Source organism: Pithys albifrons, chromosome 5 (genome assembly GCF_047495875.1).
Source record: "Pithys albifrons albifrons isolate INPA30051 chromosome 5, PitAlb_v1, whole genome shotgun sequence".
Lineage (NCBI taxonomy): Eukaryota > Metazoa > Chordata > Aves > Passeriformes > Thamnophilidae > Pithys > Pithys albifrons.
This window is the reverse complement of record NC_092462.1, coordinates 12,716,669-12,738,793: the sequence shown is the minus strand read 5'-3', so window position 1 is coordinate 12,738,793 and position 22,125 is coordinate 12,716,669. Positions and strand designations below refer to the sequence as shown.

The 22,125-nt window shown below is 40.0% G+C and overlaps 1 protein-coding gene across 2 annotated transcripts in view; it reads right to left on the bottom strand.

Annotated features, from left to right (window-relative positions):
- The window catches only part of SLC7A11 (solute carrier family 7 member 11), a 60,916-nt gene that overhangs the window by 26,911 nt on the left and 11,880 nt on the right, over positions 1–22,125 (bottom strand). For both annotated transcript variants that reach the window (XM_071555735.1, XM_071555734.1), the window contains 3 exons: positions 17,828–17,953; positions 15,625–15,724; positions 12,357–12,401 (listed from right to left, as the gene is read on the bottom strand). In XM_071555735.1, the coding sequence (XP_071411836.1) occupies positions 12,357–12,401; positions 15,625–15,724; positions 17,828–17,953 (271 nt within the window). The remainder of the gene's footprint in view (positions 1–12,356; positions 12,402–15,624; positions 15,725–17,827; positions 17,954–22,125) is intronic.

Genomic DNA, 22,125 nt, shown 5'->3' with positions numbered 1-22,125 from the left:
CAACAGTGATGGTACCCACAGGCAAAGGCTGATCTACACCTCTGCAATTCCATAAGGGATTGCTTGGCTTTGACTGGGTTTTACAGTGAGATTTCAGTGCTATTGGAAACACACAGAGTTAAACCTCAGACCAAAACATTAAGGTGAGTGCTCTGAATCACCTCCACAAGAGTTAATGCCTTTGGTAAACAGAGAAACAAAAGCACCTGCGTCAGAGGAAACCAGGCTCCAGTTTTAAAGTGGGAAAGAGAAAATCCAGAAGAGGTTTGCCTAAACTTCAGAGCAGCACCCACACTAGAGGCTGTATAAACCACACTTGCTTGCTTTCACAAAGAGTGTAAGAACCCCAGGACCCAAGGTGATAGATGTGGAGGCTGAGGGGAGCTGCAGCGACTGCTCTGAACCACCTCATACGGACTTGTCACCTTTACCCAGCTGTCAGCCCAAAGCACAGTCTGATGCCAGTTACCAGCGAGTACAGTCGAGGCTTTCAGGCATTGCATCAGCACACAAAGAGGCAATGCATCACAGTTAAATGAAAAACTGCTTCCTGAGCCAGTAATTCTTGCACAGACAAAATGTTTGCTGTTTGGCCCAAAGGCTCAGTGTGGTGGTTCACGTTCTAAGCATATAGATACAGATTTATCTGATCTCTACCTAGACATTTTTGGGTTTGACTCATCTGGTTATAACCGATCTGGTGAATTTACTCATTTTTCTACCTACCACTAATATATGGCTGCCTCAACTCCTTTCCAATAATTTCAGTCAGGCCACCTGATAATGAACAACCAAAAAGAGAATGAAAATGTCTAATGGGACCTTCACTGTGGCCAAGAGAAGAGCTGCTTAGCCCTGAGAGGCCTATTATCTCTTCCGTAAAATACAGTCTGTTTTACAGCTCTAGACCTTCAGCAGTACATCAGTCTTGTAAGAGATTTTTATTCCTGAAATGAATATTCTTCTGAGCAGCTTAGACTTCCTGTAAAGAGGATACTGTCACCATTCTCTACAGGTACTGCTATGTCTCTCGGTGCAAGAGAAATAAATGTTAGAGCAGTCTTGCATGTGTTTCAGCTAGTGAAAATTAAGGAAAATGATGGGCAATGGAAACTTTGAAAGGTACACTGTGCAGTGTTACATTACATTCATTACCCTGCTGGTAAAGCAGCTTAGGATTTTGCCAGCAATCCCAGGAGACTGTCGATAAACATTTGATTTACTTCCTTAGTGGAGCTGATTCATAGTAACCATGCTTCACATAAACAAACTGAAAATTATAAAAAATAATAATAATAAAAAATTACAGCAAAAGAAAGCAAACACATCTTACACTCAGCAGGTTATCACATCAGCAAACAAACCAAGCATTGAGAGCTGGAAAGGAACAACTAGCTCTGCATAGACACAATGCTGTGCACCACAAACCAAATAGCCACCGCAGGGACAGACAGGGCCAGCACCTGGGTTGATCACATCCTCATACCTTGGAGCCACCAAAGCTTTGGGAAACTCTGAGACATGGGTGCTCCAGGACTCTCTGTGGCAGCCAGACACAGCTCAGGAAACCTTTGAGACTCCTGGCACCCTAGGGAGACACCCTCACCACTCTGGAGGAGGAAGGAGGGCAGGAAGATCCAGCTGAGTTCCCTGGACTTTGCTCCCTTAAAAGAGGTGTCATGGGTTTTGCAGAGGAAAACCTGGCTGAGGGTTTGTCTTTGTCTCTTATGTGTCCACTTCCATGTAGATGTTTGCCTCTTCTGTGTACACTGTAAACTGTAACTCACCCATACCTGGCCATGATGCCTTCCACAGTGACTGTTAAATCAACAAAAACAGTCACTTATAAAAAGCAGAAGACTGAAATAATAGAATCATACAATGGTTTGGGTTGGAAGGGACCTTCAAGATGATCTAGTTCCAAACCCCTGCCATAGGCAGGGACACCTTCCCCTAGACCAGGTTGCTCAATCCTCATCCCCTGCAGAGGAGATTAGCCTCGATCCCCTTTCTCCACTGGTCTTGGATTAAAAAAAAAACAAAAAAAAAAACAAGTAAGGCCATGCATCACACCAGCCCAAGCACCTGCATGTCCAGTGAGTCTGCAGGAACCTCTCCCACCCATCTCTCCTGAAGTGGGATCCTGCCCAAATGATGCATTTTCAGAACTTTCTAACAGTCCTAACAAATAATCTTCAAAAAGTTTCAAGTGTCTCACGTGTCAGTCATTTTGATTTCAAGTTGGGCCTTTCTATCTTAAACCACAGAGTCTACATAAACAGAAACAAACATACCAAAGAAATGGCCTTAATATATATACTGCCTTAGTGGGGAGACAATCATGCAGGCAAGCCTGCACTCCCACCCTGCCTTATCATCCTCCCTTCCAACAGCACACAGGCACAGGACCACTACTAACCTCGTGTCCTGGCATATATTGCTATGGTATTACAGTCTCTGCCCTTGCAACTTCTTTTTCCTTCCATCCCCCACTTATGTTTGCTGAATATCTTTGATTTTTGAAGTAACTGACTACCATCCTGATTTCTGTACAAATGTCTTGGTGGCATCCTTATCACATTTTTGAGACATAAAAGGAATTAGAATCAGATTCTGTATCAGACAACTACAAAAAAAGAGTAAAGACAGCACTATTAATTTCAATACAGATACTCACAGCTAAAACCCAGCACAGCAATACTGTATCTAACCCTACATCTATAGCCTTCACTGTTGTTCTTCCGTTTTTCCACTCACTCCTCTCAAGCACCCAAGCCAGGTGTGTGCTGTAAGTTAACTCTGTCTGAAATAATCAGTCTACAAAAATCAAACAAATACATAAAAAAGATAACTACAGGGTTTCTTTAGTGTGCCCTCAAATCTTAGGTATGAAATCTGCATTTCCTAGTCTTGAATATTTCTGTGGCCATCAGCTCGACTTTGATGTAAGTAGGAGCACTTTATACAAGGAATATAAATGTTAGAACAGCGACCTTGCCTTGCTTCATTCAATAGTGAATTATTAGTCTTCTCAACTGCAATTTTATAAGACATCCTTATTGTCTTAATTAACGACCAAGGTACATCTTTGAAATCTTTACAGACACTGTAGATTAAATCGGTCTCTTTTCTAATTTACAAATACTGGCTGGTATATCAGTTTAAACCCTGTCCCAGGTAGCTCTTCACCACAGTTAATTTCTAAACAGAACATCCCTTTTTTTAACATTTAAATGGATAATGAAGTGGAAGCAGGAGATAGAAAGACTGGAAGACAGCTGAACCAATTCAAATGCTAAATTGCTGTTTAGAAAGCAGCTGCTAACGACAAAGATACTGTGGTGCCTGAAACTGCACCCAAGAGTCATGTCTGTCTCTCTCATGGTGTAGAATTGCACCACAGGTCTCAGCACTAATAAAAGCACCAAAAAAACCATGGAGCAGGAAAAAAAAAAGCAAGGCAACTGCACAACGGAAAAGGAAAAAGAAATAATATACTTTAAATGTGTGTCCCCTACCCATTCCTGAACATCACAGACTGTATCCATTAAGTCAGTCCCTAACTAAATGCATAAGTAAAACATGCAGTCTCTGGAAAGCAGGAAGCACATGCAGTGGCTGCCTCTGACTGTCTGCCAAGGTAAGGAAGAGGAATAATGCCCAATGCAATCTGCAGCCTTTTTGTTATCCCTGTTGCTGAAGCCTTTCCTATGATCCCTATTCCAGATGACAGGTGAATTCATGCAGTGAGTCATCTTCCCAGCCCCTCTGCTGTCTGCATCTATTGCTCTGGTGAATTCAGAGCACTGCTCAGACACAAAGTGCATCTGTCAAAGACTACACAGGGGACTCAGGTTTGCAGAGTGTCCTTTCGTGTACATCTGGATCACTCCAGTCTCAAACTGTTGTGTTTTCCAGCTGTTCTCTCTCTGTTTCCTCTCTCCTGTGACACGGCACTGCTGTTCAGTAGGATCCACTGCACCTGTGAAGCAAGGGACACCCAGGTGTGGTAGGAGGAATTTGTGTTCAACAGACGAGAGTGAGGAAATAAGAACAGAAGGACCAAATTTTCATCCTCAATTACGAGATATTACACATGGTACCTACAGTGTTGGAACTCTCAAAAATTGCAAGGACAAAGAAAAGTCTGCACTACAAGAGCACTGGATAATTCACATATTCAAATCCAAAAATCCAGTTCAATGTAATTGAAGTTAGCAAAAAAAAAAGAAAGTACCCAATTAACTGGGTTTTAATTTGGGTTACAATTTTCAATTCCATTCTGATCCTTTTCCCATTGTAACTCAAGCTGCTAAGAGTTTTTGTTCTTTGCTCCATCTGATTGGAAATATTTTGTGGACTCAGTGAGCCCCACCAAATCTTATCACAGACTGACCCCAAATATGGCTCACGAGCAAGTTGCAACCTTTGAATTGTTTGCAAGCCTCACATGTGGCTCACTTAAATGTATCCTTTCTGAGCAGAACCAAAAGATTGTCAAGCTTAGGGCATTTATGGCACATTTCTTGGTGGATGGGATGGAGAGTGATGAGAGAAGAAGAAGCCGGAGCCAGAACTCACAAGTGTTCAAGACCAAGTTGGATGGGGCCCTGCGAGGCCTGGTCTAGAGGAATATGTTCATTCTCATGGTCAGGGGTTGAAAGTAGATGATCTTTCATGTCCCTTCCAACCCTCTCTCCACCCCTAACTGAACCACCTCCCCAGGTTTGCAACAGATTTTGAATCCAAGGTTCCTCAAATCATCACCAAAGATTAGCTGAGATCAGGTGCAAAATTAAGTAATAATTGCTTCTTCCTACCAGCAAGTTGTAATTATGCAGTTTATCACGTCATAGCTAACACCTGAACTGCCTCCCACATAATATTTTGTCAAGCAATTCTCAGCCTGAAGTTAGACTCATGGTCTTTGAGTGACACTGTTTGGGAAACCCTGTGTACCACTCTAGGACAATTAAAATCTCCCAGACAAGGAGAGAAAAAAAGAATATAAATAAAGGCCAAGCAACTCAAAACATTTGGGTCCCATTCATAAGACAATTTCCAACTTACAGCAAGAGCAGCATCCTTTAACAAAAAAAAAATTCATGAAGGGAAAAAAATTAGTTTCCCATACTGAGATTTCAAAAATCTGAACCCATCAAAAATGTGCATGCAAGACTGAAATACTTAGTTTCAGAAATGAATTATTAGCCATTTCTACAAAACAGTAATGAATGAGCTGAAGACATAAGGCGTGCAAACAGCAAAGAGTTAATAAGACTAGTGAGAGAGCAAAAGTAAAGTTCATTTTATCAAGAACAGTTTCATGCTGGTGAGTCAGCTCCCCTGTGAGCTAATAATTGTCTGCTTGTCCCTCTCAAACACACACAAATACTACCGAATTATATTCTTAATTAAATGCTTTTCATACATTTTACAAATAGCAAACCCCATGCTTGGTTTTGAGTAAGTACATTTGAGCTAGTAAATTAGTTTGTTTTCTTTATTTGGCAGATTCACCTCCCCATTAAAGGATTTTAGAGATCTGGAAACATGATTTTATCCCTTACACATGGCACAAATAAACCATGGAAAGTGATGTTGAATTCACCAGTGTTTGGACACCTCATCTGAGATGCTTCACAGATAACTGAGGGAATTTAAGGAGATTGTTATGCTGTTAGTTACAGTTAAATTTCTAAAGAATAAGACTTCTATTAAAGCAACATAAAAATAGCTAGGGGGAGACTAATTAGAATACCCACATTCTATGATGAAGAATAAGCCATCAGATACAAAAATAACCCAAGACACAAATAATATATGGAGGGGAAAATGCAAAGGCTCACTTAACTGACCTGGCTTTCCCTTTGAGGTAATCTGATGAATTCACATGAGCAAATGGGCTTTGCAAAATACTGGAAAGATTAGCATTTGTTTCTTTTGATTATCTTCAGATAAAATATCACAACATAATCCCATAGCTTCTGCACTGAATATTTGGCACTGTAAGCTGACATGAAAAAAATGAACTGGAATCGAATGTATCTTTTATGAGTAAGTGGAACATAATAACTCAAGAAAGATTTCAAACTCCAGCCAGATAAACCTTTCCATTGTCTAAGATTACTGATATCAATGTTAATATTCCTCTTCAGAGTAAACCTTTTCATTAAATTATAAAATAACAAAAAAAAATAAAAAAGAAAGGAGCAGAGAGGCAGAAATGGCAAAGGTTTGCACCCTCTCAATTAGCACTGAAAATAGTTTTTACAGTTTTGATTACTGGGAATCTGACCCTTAATAAGGGGCTAGACTGGCAGCAAGCAACAGTGCAATCCAAGTTGCTGACTGATTTTGGAAGGGGGCTGCATTCTAACGCGAAGTGCCAAAAATCACATGGCTACAAGAAACGAGGAAGATGGAAGAGTTGCAGCATGAGAGCCACCATTTCCCTCCAACCCATCTGCATTGCTTTTATGCTTAGATACTCTGAAAAAAACCACCTGTAATACCACATTTCTCTACTCAGTCCTCATAGATGCAAAGCTGACTTCAAAGAATAATTAGAACAAATGGGTAGTACACATTAGATTAATTAGAAATGGCATTCCCATTATTTAAAACCAATATAAAAGGAGATTACAGAAAACATTTTGATATTCTGACTTTACAAAATATCTGATGACATCAAGCCTTGGTGACTTGCTATACATCTACTGTTTCTCAGTTCCTTAGAAAAGAAGGAATAAATGAAGTGAGAAGAACACTGGAAAAATCTAATAGACAAACTGACTAATCTCAGACCCCAAGGTCATAGTAAAGCAATTAATTTCTTTGCTTTTCAACAGCACAAGACATGATTTATCAATCTGAGACCAGACTTATAAACACTATACATCTCAATAATATGTTCTTTGCACTGTGTAAATTTTTAAACAATGATAGATTGCCTGGGCTGGACCCAAGTTATTTTACAAACAGAAAGGGAATATTTGCAAATGAAATGGTTCAATAAGGGAGGGGGAAAAAAATGAGAAAAAAAAAAGGATTATGCCAAATAGCAGCTATAGTTAACTACAAAGTAATCTATGCTGTAAAATGCTTTCAGAATTCACATCCTTTGAAATCTATCATTTTGTACCACTGAGGATCACAAAATGAAAAATATTTCCTAAGTTCAACAACACTAACAAAAACTTACACTGCCAAAGAAATAATATGACTGAGTTAAATGAGGGCTGTGAATTAATACCTTTCTCTAGTTGTCCACTTGATCACAGACTACCTTGAAGTCATTAAGGAATTTGACTCTTAGTTTTCTTCCCCTTAAAGTGAAATAGTATTTTCCTCTTTTCCAACAAGAGCCTAATCTTCATAACTTGAACAATTCAGGCTGATCATCTGCTCACAGTGAGAATGCAGTACTACGTCTTTAAAGCAGCATTCTCTGGCAAGTTTCTGATACAATTTGGCCCTGAATCTGACAACGTTCTAAAGATGTTGCTGTAATGTAAAAACACTCCTCTGTTATTTTCTCATCTGGAGACATTCAAAATTCCTGGTGAACTAGAGCACTGATCCTGGATTCTGCTTAGCCTGGGAAGGGAGGAGGGAAGTGCTGTTTGGGCATAAGCTGCTTTTAGGGTCTTAATTGAAAAAACTTGGGTCTGTTTCTTGAGAGAACATAGTGGGTGCTCAAGAATACAGATGAGCTCAAAGACTACATATAAGAAATGAGTTTGAAAGTTCAACATGCTTGATTTCCTGTCCTCTAAATTTACTGCTCCAAGCAACAAGGCTCCTGTCAATTTTCAGGTGACAAATTCTCTCTCAGAGACCTAGCTGTTTCTTTATTCACTTATTATTTAGACAATACAATAAGATCTCAGTTTGTGTAGGGCTGATCCTTATAATGTAAGAAAATCAAAAAGATCAAAGGTGCACGTGACATGGCTGCACAGGTTTGTTTTGGTGAAGTTCTGCTCCACGGATTATTTAGTTATTTCATTTCAAACAACAGTTGCCATTGAGCCAGCACACATATGCAAGGCATAACTTTCAAAAAAGGATAGGAAATTTCTTCTTACACTTCAGTGTTGTTCCACATATTCTTGATAATAAAATTATTTCAGGCTCTTTTAAAAAACTGTACATTAAAGCAGTGAATGCTGCAACCACAGCTCCTTGTAAAATAAACATTAACTTCATGTTGCTTCAGGACCTACTAATGCTGCATGAGGGGAGCACTTGAACAAAGAGGAATAAAGAAATGAGTTCAGGCTTAAAAATGAGACATCAAAAGGGGGCTTAGCAGGAGACAGAAACAGCTATTTTTACATCTTATGATAATGGGGTTATAATAATGTCCTTATACAAAAGAATAAACTGTGCCATTTCCAAAGTGAGAATTCAACACGACTTCCAAAACTCTGTTCAAAAAGTATTGGCATTCAATTTGAGATTTTTTTTAAGTCTTTCTATTCTCCCTTCGGCAATTTAAAGGGTACTTCTCCCCTGCTTGGGTCATTTCCACTGTCTTTGTGCCAGGTCTCTCTATCTAGGGTTTCATATCACCTAGGCATTGCAATGCCTCAGTCCCTTAGTATTTATCCTACTTATAGACCTCAGTCTGCAATTTATTGCACCTGGGCAGGCTGCTGCACCTCCACAGACTCCTACAGCCTCCAAAGCCTTTTCTGCCTATACAAAACAGCCACTCCGTTGGAGCATTAAGGTTTTCAGCTGGGCAAAGGCACATCCTCCCTTCCCTGCCCCTCTCCTGCATTCTCAGCGACACTTGCTGTACAGGTTTTCCTGGTGCAGTACACCACAGGAAGAAATGCAACTCCTAGCTGGAAAACTTTGAAGTCTAAAAGTAGATGTTTAGTAGATATTATTTCAGGATATATTCAAGGGCCCAGCTCCACAAAATCATAAAATGATTTGGGTTGGAAAGGACCTTAGAGACCATCTAGTTTCAGTCCCCCTGCCACAGGCAGGGGCACCTCTCACTACATGAGGTTGCAAAAAGCCCCATTCCCACCCTCTGCTAGAGCATTCCTGCCTCCCTTCTGCTGTAAACTGTGCTGTCCTCCCCACAATTCTTTTGGCACATTCACTGCAGGTTTGCAGTAGGTTGGTTGACATGGGAATGGAGCTGATCATTCATCTCACTCACTTCCAAAGCTGTCGCACATCTGGAAACCCAACTGTGACTGATTCTCAGTCAAATATTTACTTTGGCAGGTGCGGGGCAGAAGACATCACCATGCTCACCTCTGTTGCCATAAGTAATTTGCATCCCCAACCATTGACAAACATTGCAAATTGCACACCTGGAGTTGTTACAAGCTCTGAGTGGTTCAAGTCTGTTCTTCCCTCTTCCCTTTTTAAAACACCTCCACAGCAGCACTGTACAACAGAATCACATAATGGTTTGGGTTGGAAGGAACCTTAAAGTAGTACTTCCAAGCCCCCTGCCATGGGCAGGGACACCTTCCACTTGTCCAGGTTGCTCAGTCCAACCTTTAACATAAGGCATGAGGCAAGAATGAAAGGAAAGACAGCATTTTAGGTTAAAAAATAAATTCTAAAAAAAGCAGCCCAATTAGTGGCTAATCTAACACTTGCACTGAGTTTGGCAGGAGCTGGGACTGTTGCCACTGGGATTAATCCACACTATTCCCTTGCTCTGAAGCTTTGGGAACAGTGGTGGCGCAGTCCTCGGCTCAGCAGGACATCTTTCCAACAGAGCCACTCATAGGTGGCAACCATATTAAAAAATAATGTTCCAACTGTTTTGTTTAATTGCTTGTTTCAGATTAAGGGAGTCCACAATCCCCACTTACACGTGGTGCAGAGGTCTCTGACAGCACAGCCTGTAGCAACCTACTTTCCCTGCTATCACCTGCCACTTACTTAGCAATGTTTAAAATCCCAGTCTCTTCTATTCTATATTTTACCTTTGCATTCCTGGAGATTGTGAACACTGGGCATCTTTCTTATCCTCTCAAAGTACAACCTCAAGAAGAAGAATGGTAAAGGGAAGCTTTAACAGCTTTGTGCCAACATTGCACATGTACTAGAGCTGTTTTTTTTCCCAGAGTCATCCTGGAATACACCAAACCAGGCAGATTATGTGGTTTGCCCTCCAGTACTACATCCTCACTAGCAGCACAAATAACTTGAATGGCAACCTTGAGAACAGAGAAGCTCTCCTGAAATGGGGACAGAAAAGACAGAATCTTCTTCTCTCACATCCAAGTTGCAATTAAAAAAACAAACTCAAAACTGAACCCACATCACTTTTCTTAGCTGTAATATATTATGATTCAATGGGTGCTTAGTTTAAAAAAAGACGAACTATGTCTTTTTGTTCTATGCAGCAGAGGGGAAAATGTTCAAAAATAGGCACTCCTCTGACTCAAACCACAAGAAAATAAAAGTCAACATAAATTAAAATAGCTGTAATGAAAATTACCAGTAATTTCAGTTCAGGGAATTGTAGAGTAAAAGTATGAAAAGTGTATGAAAAGCCCCAAAAAGTAGTAGGCATCTGCATGCTTAGAAACATCACACAGTATTGAGGGTAAACACATGGTAATTTACAAATTATATTGCTTCTGGGAAATGCTTTTGATCACATCACACCAAGACTCTGGTTCCTAACCTATCTCCCCAGAATTTCCTAAGCAGTAGACGTCTTGGACCAGAACCACTTCACTTCTCTATTTAGTTCTACATGTCCAATCAGTCTGTCCTACAACAAGGTTTCAAAATTAAAAAATATATGGGATTTTGCTTTGGGGTGTTTCTTGTTTGGTTGGTTGTTTTGGTTGGGTTTTTTTAATGTCTGTCTCTCCTGATTTTATGAAGCACACGGGTCCTTGATAGTTAAATCCAGATTTGCTACTACATCATCCAGCTTGAGTTCCTGTGTGTCTGAGGCCTGCGAAGCTTTAGCCAGGTGCTCTCATAGAGACAAACGACTTAGAATCACAGAATCATTAGGTTTGAAAATACCTCTAAGACCACCGAGTCCAAACATTAACCGAGCGCTGCCGAGTCCACCATTAAACCATGTGCCTAACTGCCACCTCTACACATCTTTTAAATACCTCCAGGGTTGTGGGCTCATGTTTTACTAAAGCACAGCTCCTAAAAACGCGTTTTGTGAGAACTGAAGACTACCAATGAAAAACCCATTTGTACACAGGTAACTGTGCTAATGATTAGTCATAAACACGCTGTATTTTCTGCCTGCATCAGTCTGGTTTCAGCTTCCAGTCATATAACCCTCAGTCTACATATCCTCATCACATTAAAGAGCCTGTTAACACCGAAGACACCTCAAAGAAACTGAAACAATGGAAATTTGCCGGATTTTCTGCCATTCTGGTGTTTTATCAACCACATTCTTATAATGATTTTCAGGCCTCTGAAAAGCACCTGGTTTGGTTCAGACTTGAGAGAAACCAACAAAAAACCTTCTGCTGGCTCCCAGTCAATGGCTGTTTGGGGTCTTCTTTCTCTACATGTCACAGATTCATATTATCTGAGTGTACATGCTGGGAGTCCTTTTACACAATGAGTTATTTGGTACCCAGCCAGCTGTCTTATTTTAAAAATGTAAGAAAAATTATTTAGCAATTATTTTTTAATCAAGTTAATTTCCTCAAAGAAAACAAATTTATTTGACACAGCATATTTTCTCTAATTTTTAGAAGAGGTTAATATATTTTTATTACTGGCCCCATGTACCAAAACATATCTACTAAAATAGATGAGACAAATCAAACTCCCTAACAGGACAACTTTTCTTTCCATATTTTACAGACAGGTGCTGTGCGAGTATTCATCTCAGGTTTGAAACAGGCTCCAACTCATATCCTGTTTGGTTTAATTGGATTGGATGCTGTGCTATGTGTATTCAAGATCCTGCATCTCTGAGACATCTAAAACGAGTAGAACTAAGTATTTGATTAATATTTAAACACAGCAAAACTGACAAATATTGCAGCGGATAAGTTTCTTGGGCAAGATTTCCCTGACAGGATACCAGTAACTTCCACTGAAAGGAGCCACTGATAGTTCCTTGTATCCTAAGGGGGAGAACTAGAGCCCTGGAGATCTACTTAGTTTGCTGCTTTCTGTGCACATAAAAGCAGAATACATAACAAGGTCACAACAGACCAAAACCAGTAAATCTTCAAGCAGTTGCAATTCAAATAGATATCAGATCTCCTGGAAAGAAAGCAGCTTGACCAGCATGCAGAATTTCTGATGATCACTACTTTTACATTTTAAATTTTACAACCATTTCTCAAAAGTCAAGCAAAACATTAGGTACATACTTTTCCGGGTTTTCCACTTCTTCAGTAACAAAATTGAGGTAAAACCTAGAAAATAGTTATAAAACATATTATAAGGACTTGGTAGATTTTTATTCTGTCTTTCTTTCCTATAGAATCAAGAAGATGCTTTTAGTTAAGCACAGTTATTAATTACAGTAGACTGCAGATCCATGTTTGGATTAAGGAGAGTGTGAGATTTGACCTTCCTTCATCCTCACACTCAGGAAGGGAATTCTCAGAAAAGACAGTAAAGCAGGGGGAACTAAAAAAAGCTACATAAAGTCAGTGTGGAACTAAATCATGTTCCTTCCCTTGACAGACTAGGTAGATTATGGTTTACCCTAATTTCATACACACACGCACACGCGCACCCTCAAGCCTCATATTCCATTTGTGGTTGTAGCCTTTTACAATTCCAAGTTATATTGGCAAAAAGTCTCATCAGAATACTCAGCAAAGACTTTTTAACAATAAACAAAGTCCTGGAAAAAACCCTTCTAAAACAAGAACTTTGACACTAGTTCGTCGTATAGAATCACAAACCTAGGCTGCTGATGCTGCATCCTCTTGCTCAACCTCCAGTACAGGTTGCACTCTGGTCATATTCCAGAAGCATTAAAGAGACAACTCTGTATGGGAATTCATAGGAACTACTCACCAGGCATAGCCCTGCATACAAAGCAAACATAAGCCTCAAGGTCACTGAACCCTCTGTTCTGCATTTATTAGCACTAGGTCTGTGCATCGCTGGATCACAGTCGTGCCTGGCTTGGAGACAGGCACAAAGTCAGATCCTGGCTAATTAAACAGGGCAGTCAATACAGCGCTTATGCTGGCTTTCTGCTCTTGTACAGAAAGACAAATGATATCTGAGCCAACAGTGCTACAGTGAATAAACAAATGGTAACTGATCTGGCAGAAAGCTTTGCTGCATCACAAGTCTTGGAGCAGATCTGGGTTAGCAGAATGAGTTAGTGCTGGCTCACAGTTTTTAAAAAAACGTGATTTTGTGACAGAGCATGAAATTATGTAAAACTAGATTTGCTATCTTATAAAACAACCTCAGTACTTGTCTTTAAACTTTCTAGTGCATAGAGCACAAAAGAAGAGCTACTTATTTCTGGTCTTAGTCCTGCTTCTAGACAGAAGTGATTTTGATCAGGAACTGTAGTGAAAGAACAAGGAGTAACAGGTTCAAACTGAAAGAGGGGAAATTTAGGTTAGATATATGGAAGAAAATCTTTACAGTGAGGGTGGTGAGGCACTGGAAATGGTTGCCCAGAGAAGTTGCAGATACCCCATCCTTGGCAATGTTTAAGGCCAGATTGGATGGGGCTTTAAGCAACCTGGTCTAGAGGAAAGGGTCCCTGCCCACAGCAGATAATCTTTAAGGTCTCTTCCAGAGAAAACCATTCTGTGATTTTTATGATTCTACGACAGCCCAGCATCAGCCCTTTTATTGATGCTAAGACATGCTGCCTTGCACTCTTTTGTCCCCTTGTCCTTTTTCACCCAGCATTTTATATACCAAATAGTCTCCACTTGCTCTTGGCAGGATGAACTCACACATAGAAGAGATACTGCCTTTATTTTCTTCTTCAAAGCTGTATCATTAAAAGTTAATAGTCTTGTAGTCTATGCATAAAATTCTGCCTGCATCCTGGGACACGCCACCAACACTTGCAACACTCCTTCACATTCAGCTTATTGTATTGATTTAGCCCCATGAAACTGATAGTGCAAGGGTATTGACACTTCACTTAATGGTCTGCTCCTCTGTGCTCCGAGGCAATCAATTTGAGCTGGTGACAAAGACAAATAGGCAGCTGGGAAGAACCACTAGCCAAATTAGGTCTTTTTCCTGCTAATTTCTTTTATGAGTGGCAAATAAGGACCTTGAAATAAAAGTCAGAACGGGTAAAGAAAAAAAAGAGATTTTCATTGTAGGGGTTTGGACCGTTATGTGGAAAATGGGAAGAAATGGGAAAGAAGCAAAAGAATAATAGTATTTTTGATGTAACATTTTACAGTAACCAAACTCTGAATCATATTAAAGAGCTTTTAAAATTGCTTTCATGCAAAATCATGCAGTTAGGTTAATATTTTAAACATGAGAAACCATCACATGTACAGATATGAGAGGACAGAGGCGGTTATAGGATAGAGAAGAAAGAAAGCAGAGATTGTCCGCATAATAAGCTCCATTTTTGAGGCTTCAAAATGACAGGCTCTTTTCTTACATATCTATCCCAGATAAAGGCTTTGGACTCTCTTGGGTTTCCTCCCCTCCTGCCATTTAATACATAAAGTTCTGTTCATACTTCAGTGTGCATGTTTATAATGCTCCTGCAACCAGGGAGTTACAGAGGGGCAGAGAACTCCAATTGTCCCTCTGAATTAAATAAATAAACCCCTTATCTCTCAACCCTCTCCTTTTGTGTGAGGCAAAGAACTTGGCTGCCTGTGAGGTTATGGAAAGCAAAGGGAAGACAAAGCTATCTCAAAATAAGCCCACTCTGTGCATTGTAGTCTCCTTTTCCCCCCTACACTGCTGCTGCAAAAGCCCTTTGGCACTGCACACTGTGGAGCCCTCACAAGCAGGAATAAATCGTAAAGGCAGATTCGAAGAGCAGAAGCACCTTTCAAACCAGCTGCTGTGTACTTTGCTGGGGAAAGAGAGAAAAGATTTGAAAGTTCTGAACAGGATACCTGAAGGCAAATTCTCATACCTCTGCTCACAGTCCATCACACTTGACTTTTGTGGAAGCCAGTTGCACTTCTTGTTAAGTGAAGTCCAATCCTCTCAGAGCAAGAAGCATAAGAATTTAGGCTATTACCCTGCTTTTGGGTCCACACTGATCTTTTCATAGTTTGTTTCTTAATTCATACACAGAGCACAGCAAAGGGCCACACAACTTCGAAAAAGAATCATAGCTTTGGTTTTCATGTAATTACTGATCGTGTTCAACAAAAATTAAAGGTTCATTATTCCTTTTATCTTTTTATCAAAATACTTAAAAATTTAACCATGTGGTCTGATTTTTTTAGTGTTCAGTGTGCATGTTTATCTATTATACACTGAAGGAGAAGAAAAATCTTTCCTTTGCAGAGCTGCTTGCACAATAATCACTGAGCATATGGAACAGTCAGGAGAACTACCCTTAAAAAGATGCAGAATGTGCTACTAACTTCATATAAACAAATTTCTTTCTTAGAGCATATTAGTGTTTGTTTGCAGGATAAATACTTATAAGTCTCATCCACTTACCAGCCTGAATAGGCATACATTCCTGAATAAAAAGCAAGTGGTAATCCCATAACACTGGCATCATTCCCCGCAAAGGCATTTTTAAAGTGCTGTGTTTCTCCTGCAATATTAACAAAAAAATATTGAAAAATAAGCTTTTTGGTCACTACTACTTTAAACAAATAAATATATCACACCATGAAACATTTGATTGCCCTACAGTTCACTGACATCAAGTTCTGCCCTTGACCTTAATTTCTGACCCAACCCTTGTAGCCATAATCTGACAGCAATTGTAAAAAGCTTTGTGCTGCCTGTAGTCATGCAGTAGCGGAATTTGACCTATTAGTTTGTTTCAAAGTATTCTGAGCTCGATGACAGTCCCTGCTCTGTCATTTCAAGCAATGACTTACATCAGCATGAAAGAGCAGAATGAGCTCTGTAGTTTTGATGTGGAAAATTTCACTTGTTCAACATTTTAATCAGAAGGAACTTTGCTGGCATTTCATTCAGAAGAAATGTATATAAGATAAATGAATCTAAAATCTTAAACATTTCTACCACTGAAAAATGAAGTTAATTACTCCCTAACACAAGATAATCGATGCTGTATTAATATTACATCAAGTAAGAATTATCTACCTATATATGTAACATAAATATAGAAATGCAAATATGTAAGACTTATGTTACATTCTTGCTCATTTGCAAAGTGTTCTGTGGTTTGTAAGATGTCCATACAATATACCAAATTTCCTGAGTAGCAATGATCCTCCACAGATATGGAGCAGGAAAATGCAGAATTCATTCAGACTAGCAATGAGTCAAATCCTCTACTCTTTGCTCTGTTTTTACTGAGCCCTCAGTCAAAATTCCCACTGAATTGGCATTTTGGTTAAGAGAAAAGCTGTGGCTGGAGCCAGGTCCCAGTGGGGAATCAGGGACATTATCTGTGCTACTTCAGGGCAGCAAACCTCAACCAAACGTGGGGCTGACCTGCTCCAAAGGTCTAGGAAAAGTGGGGTGGATGGGAATAGAGAGATATTTTGCACATTTCATGTGTAATGTGCAACAGGAAATGGTGTTGCAACTGCCAGAAAGAAAGTGGAAAACAAGAAAACAAAAACAGTGAACCAGCAGAATGCTACACAGGAAACCTTTATTTCAGAGTCCATATTAACCACAGCTGCCTGTCCCTGAGAAACCAAACTCACCGCACAGACTGATGCTGTGCTATTCACTCGGATGGGAGCATTTGTGAGTCATAAGAAAAGAGTATCCCCAAGGACAGAGCCAACAACTGTGATAGTTTTTGTTAGATAAAATCTGCACCAATTCATTAGAGTGCTCCCTATTCTGCCCCTCTGCACTGAATGGCTGCTTGTGCTCTGTGGAGTTGTCAGGAGAGTGAGCTGGGGCTTGTCACCATCTCACACACACTGCTGAGAGAGCTGTAATGGAAAAGTCTCTGCAGGTAGCTGAGCATCTGTCAATGAAAAGAGTGCCTTTATAAGGGTGTGTAGTGACAGAAAAAGGGGGAATGGTTTTAAACCAAAAAAGGGCAGGTTTAGACTAGATATTAGGAAGAAATGCTTTTCTGTGAGGGTGATGAGGCACTGGAACAGGTTGTCCAGAGAGGCTGTGGATGACCTAGAAGTGTATAAGGCCATGCTGGATGGGACTTTGAGAAATCTGGTCTAGCAGAAGGTATCTCCATCCATGGTAGGGGGTTCGAACTAGATGATTTTTAAGGTCCCTTCCAACCCAAACCACTCTATAACCGTGTGATTCTGTAAAATCTGAGCCCTTCTACCACCACACACCATGTACCATAACTAGGGACTAGCACAGTTAAAGAGAATACTCTGCTTAGATTAGGCATTGTGCTTGGGGAGGGCTATGTCCATCTCTCATTAAAACCCATCCTGCCCTTTTTGCAAAGTTCATGCCAAAGGCAAATTACAGGGAAGAGCAGTCCATTTGCTCATTTGAAAAGCGAGTCTGATTGAAATAGACTCATTGGCATGCTGAAGGAAACACCAGTTCTTCCCAGTGTAGTTCCACTTCTAATCAATTACATGACAGTACAGAGCCTCAGTTAAGCAAGCACAGACTAATTAAGAGACTTTGCTGCTATAAGCATTATTTGGCACAGGCAGGTGGGGAAAGACTGGGGAGGGTAAAGATAAAAGCTCTTTAAAAGCATTTACTTTTCATTTCATACCTTTAATTAGCTGGATAACTCCAGGGACTATAATTATCAGAATTGCTACAAGCTTGCAAAAGGTAAGGAACATCTGAATGCGGGCACTCCAGCTGACACTTGTGCTATTCAGGACCATCACCAGTGCTGTGAGGGGAAAAAGAAAAGTCAGAAAGAAATAATTGTCACAAAACTCTTTGCCAGCAGACAGGTCACACATGCAATAGATCCTGATGCATTAAAGGAAATACATCCTGATAACCTTCTCCAGCTGTTGTCTTCCTACTTCTCCCATTCCACTTCAAGGCACCACACAAAAGGCTTGAGCTGAGCCCCTCTGTCTGACCCACTGCATGGCCTGTCCCTTCTGTCCCTTCTCTGCCTCATTCCCTCCACACCAAATTACAGCTTTGTTGATCCACAACTGTCAGCTTCTTGTAGACAATGGGCTGGCAGGACCCTGCCTTGGATGAAAGACATTAATTTCCCAATCCCTATTACTCCCGATTTCTTTGTCCATGCTGTTTGAGTAGAGATTTGCATTTTTCACAAAACAATAACAATTAATAACCATATTAAATCTTCTCACCCTTCTTTAGACTATGTATAAATTTGTCACTACCTTGTTAACCTCTGCTCTTCTTTTCTACTCTTTCTCCTCCCTTTTTGCTGTACCACCAGAGATGCAGGAGAGCCAGAGTGCAAATGATGTGCCCACCCTTGCTGGAATTGATGAAGAAACAGAGAATTTTTACTTCTTGAAAACAAAGCCCAGGTCTGTACCTCACCAGCATGAGGAGAGATAAGTGAGAAAGTTTTTACAACCTGCCTGCCTGTTCAGCTTGCATCTCCTCCTGGGTCAGGGACAGCATCTTCTGGCATCTACTGCAGCACTGACTGACAGGAGGATGGTAGAGCTTATCATCTGAGTGCCAGTTATTCTAGTTTACTTAAACAATTACCCAGACAAAATAGAATCAATGAAGGACTTTAGAAATTAAAATAACATTTTTCCTAAAAACCATAAAATGGGACCAATTTCACAAGATTAAAAGACCCTTTTTCTCCCTCTGCTTCAGGGAAAGGGAAACATAGTCAAGCCTGTTCACTCATCTTCTCTTTCTTGCTTCTCTTTCTTCTGGAGTTAATGAAGTAGCTGCTCATCTCAATCCTCCTGTACTTAAAGCTCTCTCAAGAGCACCAGTTTGTCTACATCAGCAGCCACATCACACATCTCAGGATGCACAAAAGCCCAAGCTGCTAGTTTGTAAGAGCTAGCATTGTAAATCTGGCATGGTAAAGGCTTTCTGGAAGCAAGCCAAACTGATTTATCCCAAGTCTTTTATACAATTTTATGTTCACCAGCAAAGATAAAAAATAAATAATAAAAAAATCTTCTCAGTTTAAAGTAGTTTAGATTTAAAGGAAAAGGGAGAAAATTCCAAGTTATCTAGATACCAGGGTATTTTTCTAGATTTAATAAAATAAAAATTCCAGTAAAGAAAGTAGAAGTATTTTTCTGGAATTTTTATTTGGGAAAGAGAGAGTCGCACTCTCAAATGAACAATTTATAAGTCAGCATAAACTTGCAACATCCCTTTACATGATTTTTTCACAAAAGAAAGTTTTTAAGGATCAAAATCTTTAAGCAGCTCTGTATTTCACCATGTTTCAGAGCTGAGGAATTTTTTATTAAGTCACAAAGTAATCACTGAAACTTCTACAAAATGTCACAACATCCAAATACTTTTTTTTTCTTTTTTACTTATGTGTATACCTATACTTGGTGGGCAGTAGAAAATCCAAGTGGCCTGATTCACTACTCTATTGTTCCAATACTACACTGACTCCTTTAAACATTGAAAGATCCCATCAGGCTGCTGCTGAATATTAGTGCTGTTTGAGGCTTCCCATCCTTTCCTGGGGCTTGATTACCAGGAAGACTAACAACTGTCATTTAAGCAAAATATATCTAAAACTTTAATAGAAAAAAATTCAGTGCCATAGTCAAACACTGGCGTATTTTAATTTTTCTAGAAGACTCAGAATATCATACTTTTCCTGCCCAGAAGGTGAAGCCCAGGGCATGGACCAGACCACACGAAAATGTCAAGGAGGAGGCTTTTTGTGTAAAAGTATCTGCAATTTGATATCCAGCTTACTCAGAGTTCAAGTTGACTGCAGCAATCAGTCTGTTACCTTATACAGATCAGAGCATGTAACATGAGCATCCAGCCCTCAAAGAGACCTCCTCCAGGTCTTCTAATGCATTGGTTTCACCTTCCTGATACACACATGAGAATGTCATTGGATAGTGAACTAGTAGGAGCACCAGCATCAACTCATATGGAAACTCAGAACCCTTCTTGCTGGTCAGCCACACACAGATCACAAACACCAAATCTGTGTAAGAGCTACATGGCTTGAAAGAAAAAGAAGCTTGTAAGCAGTCTGTGTTAGAACTTCTCCATCCCCAACTATGAGTTCAAGTCAGTCAAACATTTCATCTGAGGCTTTCTAATCAGAGAGTGAAAACAAAAGGGAAACTGCAAGGACCTTCCTTAACTGGGAAACTGCAGGGATGCTGCACCTGCAGTCAGTCCTGTGCACGTGCCATTATTTTTCATAGAATCATAGAATGGTTTGAGTTGGAAGGGACCTTAAAGATTGTCTAGTTCCAATCCCTCTGCCACAGGCAAGGACACCTTTCAGCAGACCAGGTTGCTGAGAGCTCCACCCAACTTGGCCCCAAAGACTTTCAGAGATGGGTCAGCCACAACTTCTCTGGACAACCTGTGCCAGTATTTTACTACATTCGTCATAAAAATTTCTTCCTAATATCTAATCTAAACCTGACCTTTTTCAATTTGAAGCCATTTCCCCTTGTTCTATCACTACATGGCCTTGTAAAAAGTCCCTTGATGCAAATGTCCTTTGATGGCTCTCCATAGGAGCAAGTCCCTTACAGAGTTGAAGGACTACACTAGGAGTAGTTTAGGTTGCAGCTGGACTTAAGTGCTTAAAAGATTTGAGGCCAGTTTTATATTCCTTTCTATTTCATTTTACTGTGCCTATTGCAGTATAAGAATTTACAGTCTTCTATATAATAAATATATCAGTACATTATTATTTATTATATACTAGTAATAATAATTATAGTATTTTACAATATTTACTTTTAACAGTAAATATTCTGTGTCCATAACACTTGTCTAGAAATGTGGGGCTTACACTGCCATCATGTACCAGAACCATACTAATAGTGTCAGCAACTAGCAGTGAAAGGAGATGGGGAAGCAGGGTCACAAAAAAGCTGCTAAAAGCAGGAAAAAGAATATGACAACTGTGCCAGGATTCAAGAAGGAAATTATATCTTGGGACTATGGCCATTATTCAACAGCTTTCCTCTGTGAATAGGGCCTGATGGAGATATTTAAAGAATTGATTGCAGACACTTTGATACAGGATCACAGCAAAGGTAAGAAGGGAGCAGCAGTTTCCCAGGGAAAGGGCAGTGAGAGGACTCAAGTCTAACTTTGCTAACTAGAGGTCAGGCATCTAGTGTGGCTGAATCCTCAGTCAGCTCCTCAGTCAGCTCCAGAGGATGAGTAACAATACCTCTTTGAGACACCTACCCCAGATGAGATGCCTTCAGGAAGTGCCTCTTTCGCTTTCTCCACTAACTGTATGGGGAGCATGGAAAATTAAACTAAACACCTAGCTAAAAATGAGATGGATCCTAACCTAGGGAAGTATGGAAGGAGAGCAAAATGGGGTTCATGAACAATCTTACACAATGGTAACACCATTCATGTTACTTTTCACAATCTCTTTCCACAACCACAGCTAGAGATGGATAATGAAATCTAATGGGAGAAGCAGCAGTAAGCATTACATGCTGGCCTACTTTTCAAGAATATATGTACCATTGCCTCAGCAGGAGACCAAGAAAACTGCCTTGCCTTAACTTGTCAGATTTCTAGGGTCAAGGCATTTAGGAAAGGGAAATAATACCCTCAATCTGCAGATCCTAATGCATCAATTTAAGGTCACAGGAGGCATAAAAGCACCTATCACAGCAGTTTTTGCTACTCTTTCAAGCCAAGAGATGTTTTAATTTAAACTGCTTGTCTGAAAATTGCCAGCAGTAGAGTGGCATCTGTAACATCTGTCATGATGGGGGGGGAAAAAATCAACTAACTATAGACTCACATACACACCAATAAAGCTTAAAGCTGGAGCATTTGCCAGCAAGCACTGATAGATCTGTACAGCTGATCTCAGTTTTCAAGCATAACTTTACCTCTAACAGACAAAGA